The following is a 2,500-nucleotide window of genomic DNA, read 5'->3' as shown; positions in this document are numbered from 1 at the left end:
CAGCAGGAGGAGCCGGCCAGGGAGAAACGGTTCCTGGGATCGCTGCTGCGGCAGGATGGACGGCTTCCTGTCTGGGGCTACAAGAGATCCTTCATCGGCCAACAGGACGGGAACCCTAGCCACGAGATCATGACTTCCGCAGCGGCGTCTCCTGCCGAGGTACCTTGCCCGAGGACGCTGAGGCTCAGGCTCTGGAGAAGCGACACTTGTCCAGCCTGGCACGCAACAACGCCTTCCCTAAGGACCTGCGGGAGAAGAAGTACTTCGCATCATTGCTCAAGTCTCGAGTGATGGGCGAGGGCACCAAGTTCAGCCCGCAGGACGCCGCTGACGACTCGGAGTCCCGCCTGCAGAAGCGGTTCTACGCCTCGCTGCTCAAGTCCGACACGCCGCCCCAGACTGCCTACCTCAACAGCGTGTTCTACCGCCAGGACAAGCGGCACTACGGCTCGCTGCTCCGGAGCGGCCCGCTGCCCTTCATGCAGGACAAGCGACACTTCGGCTCGCTGCTCAAGAGTCCCAGCTACCGCGGCATCTCCATCCCCGGCAAGCGAAGCGTGGGCGGCGCGGGCGGGGCTCAGGATGACGCGGTGCGCCAGCTGGAAGACGTTCGGGAGCTGTCCAAGCAGCAATTTTCATCCTTGCTCGCCAACCACCCTGACGACGAGCTGGAGCTGCAGCGGCGCCTACTGGCGGCTGGCCTCATCAGCCCCGGAGCCACGCAGGACCTGGCGGCGCTGATCACACCCTGGGACGCCGTCACCCTGCCGGACCAGGACAAGCGGCATATTGGGTCCTTGTACAGGGGCAAGAAGGACGAAGACGGCCTGTATGACCTTCCTGAAGACAAGAGGCACATCGGCTCCCTGTACCGAGGTAAGAAAGACGATGATGATTTGTACCAAGAACTTTCTGAAGACAAGAGGCACATCGGCTCTCTGTACCGAGGCAAGAAGGACGAAGACAACCTTTTGGGTTTTCCTGAAGACAAAAGGCACATTGGGTCTCTCTACCGCGGCAAGAAAGACGATGATGATTTGTACCAAGACCTCTCAGAAGACAAGCGGCACATTGGTTCACTGTACAGGGGTAAGAAGGACGAAGACAACTCATATTACGACCTCTCAGAAGACAAGAGACACATTGGTTCACTGTACAGGGGTAAGAAGGACGAAGACAACTCATATTACGACCTCTCAGAAGACAAGCGGCACATTGGTTCACTGTACAGGGGTAAGAAGGACGAAGACAACTCATACTACGACCTCCCTGAAGACAAGCGGCACATTGGTTCACTGTACAGGGGCAAGAAGGACGAAGACAACTCATACTACGACCTCCCTGAAGACAAGCGGCACATTGGTTCACTGTACAGGGGTAAGAAGGACGAAGACAACTCATACTACGACCTCCCTGAAGACAAGCGGCACATTGGTTCACTGTACAGGGGCAAGAAGGACGAAGACAACTCATACTACGACCTCCCTGAAGACAAGCGGCACATTGGTTCACTGTACAGGGGTAAGAAGGACGAAGACAACTCATATTACGACCTCTCAGAAGACAAGAGACACATTGGTTCACTTTACAGGGGTAAGAAGGACGAAGACAACTCATATTACGACCTCCCTGAAGACAAGAGACACATTGGTTCACTGTACAGGGGCAAGAAGGACGAAGACGATCTGTACAACGGCCTTTACGAAGACAAGCGTCACATCGGCTCCTTGTACCGGGGGAAGAAAGACGAAGACAACTTGTACAATGAACTTTCTGAAAACAAGAGACATATCGGGTCCTTGTATCGCGGCAAGAAAGATGAAGACAACATGCAGGGGCTTTATGAAGACAAGAGGCACATTGGCTCCCTCTACCGCGGTAAGAAAGATGAAGACAGCTTGTATCACGTCCTTTCTGAAGACAAAAGGCACATCGGCTCTCTGTATCGCGGCAAGAAGGACGAAGACAACATGTATCAGAGCCTCTCCGAAGACAAGCGGCATATTGGCTCACTGTACCGTGGAAAAAAAGACGAAGACAACGCCCAAGGCCTATCTGAAGACAAGCGACACATCGGCTCATTGTATAGAGGCAAGAAAGATGAAGCCAATTTTGCTGAAGACAAACGCCATATTGGGTCTTTGTACCGCGGCAAGAAGGATGAAGACAACTCTCAAAATCTCGTTGAAGACAAAAGGCACATCGGCTCCCTGCTCAGAGGGAAGAAAGATGAAGACACCGCCCAAGGCCTCTCTGAAGACAAGCGACACATCGGTTCACTGTACAGGGGGAAAAAAGATGAAGACAACCTTGCTGAAGACAAACGCCATATTGGATCCTTATACAGAGGAAAGAAGGACGAAGACAACTCAAAAAACATTCTTGAAGACAAGCGACATATTGGGTCACTGTATAGAGGAAAGAAGGATGAAGACAACTCCCAAAACCTTTCTGAAGACAAGCGGCACATTGGCTCCCTCTACAGGGGAAAGAAAGACGA

The 2,500-nt window shown here is 53.2% G+C and overlaps 1 protein-coding gene and 1 long non-coding RNA gene across 2 annotated transcripts in view; one reads left to right on the top strand and one right to left on the bottom strand.

The window, feature by feature from the left end:
• LOC123502835 overlaps nucleotides 1-2,500 on the bottom strand; it is a 69,556-nt gene that overhangs the window by 44,818 nt on the left and 22,238 nt on the right. The window lies entirely within an intron of this gene.
• LOC123502834 overlaps nucleotides 1-2,500 on the top strand; it is a 46,097-nt gene that overhangs the window by 38,377 nt on the left and 5,220 nt on the right. The window contains 2 exon segments of the mRNA XM_045252106.1: nucleotides 1-154; nucleotides 157-2,500. The exon segment at nucleotides 1-154 is cut by the window's left edge and continues 81 nt beyond it; the exon segment at nucleotides 157-2,500 is cut by the window's right edge and continues 1,373 nt beyond it. Of these exon segments, the coding sequence (XP_045108041.1) occupies nucleotides 1-154; nucleotides 157-2,500 (2,498 nt within the window).

This window comes from Portunus trituberculatus, chromosome 12 (assembly GCF_017591435.1).
Source record: "Portunus trituberculatus isolate SZX2019 chromosome 12, ASM1759143v1, whole genome shotgun sequence".
NCBI lineage: Eukaryota > Metazoa > Arthropoda > Malacostraca > Decapoda > Portunidae > Portunus > Portunus trituberculatus.
This window is presented reverse-complemented; position numbering and strand designations above follow the sequence as displayed.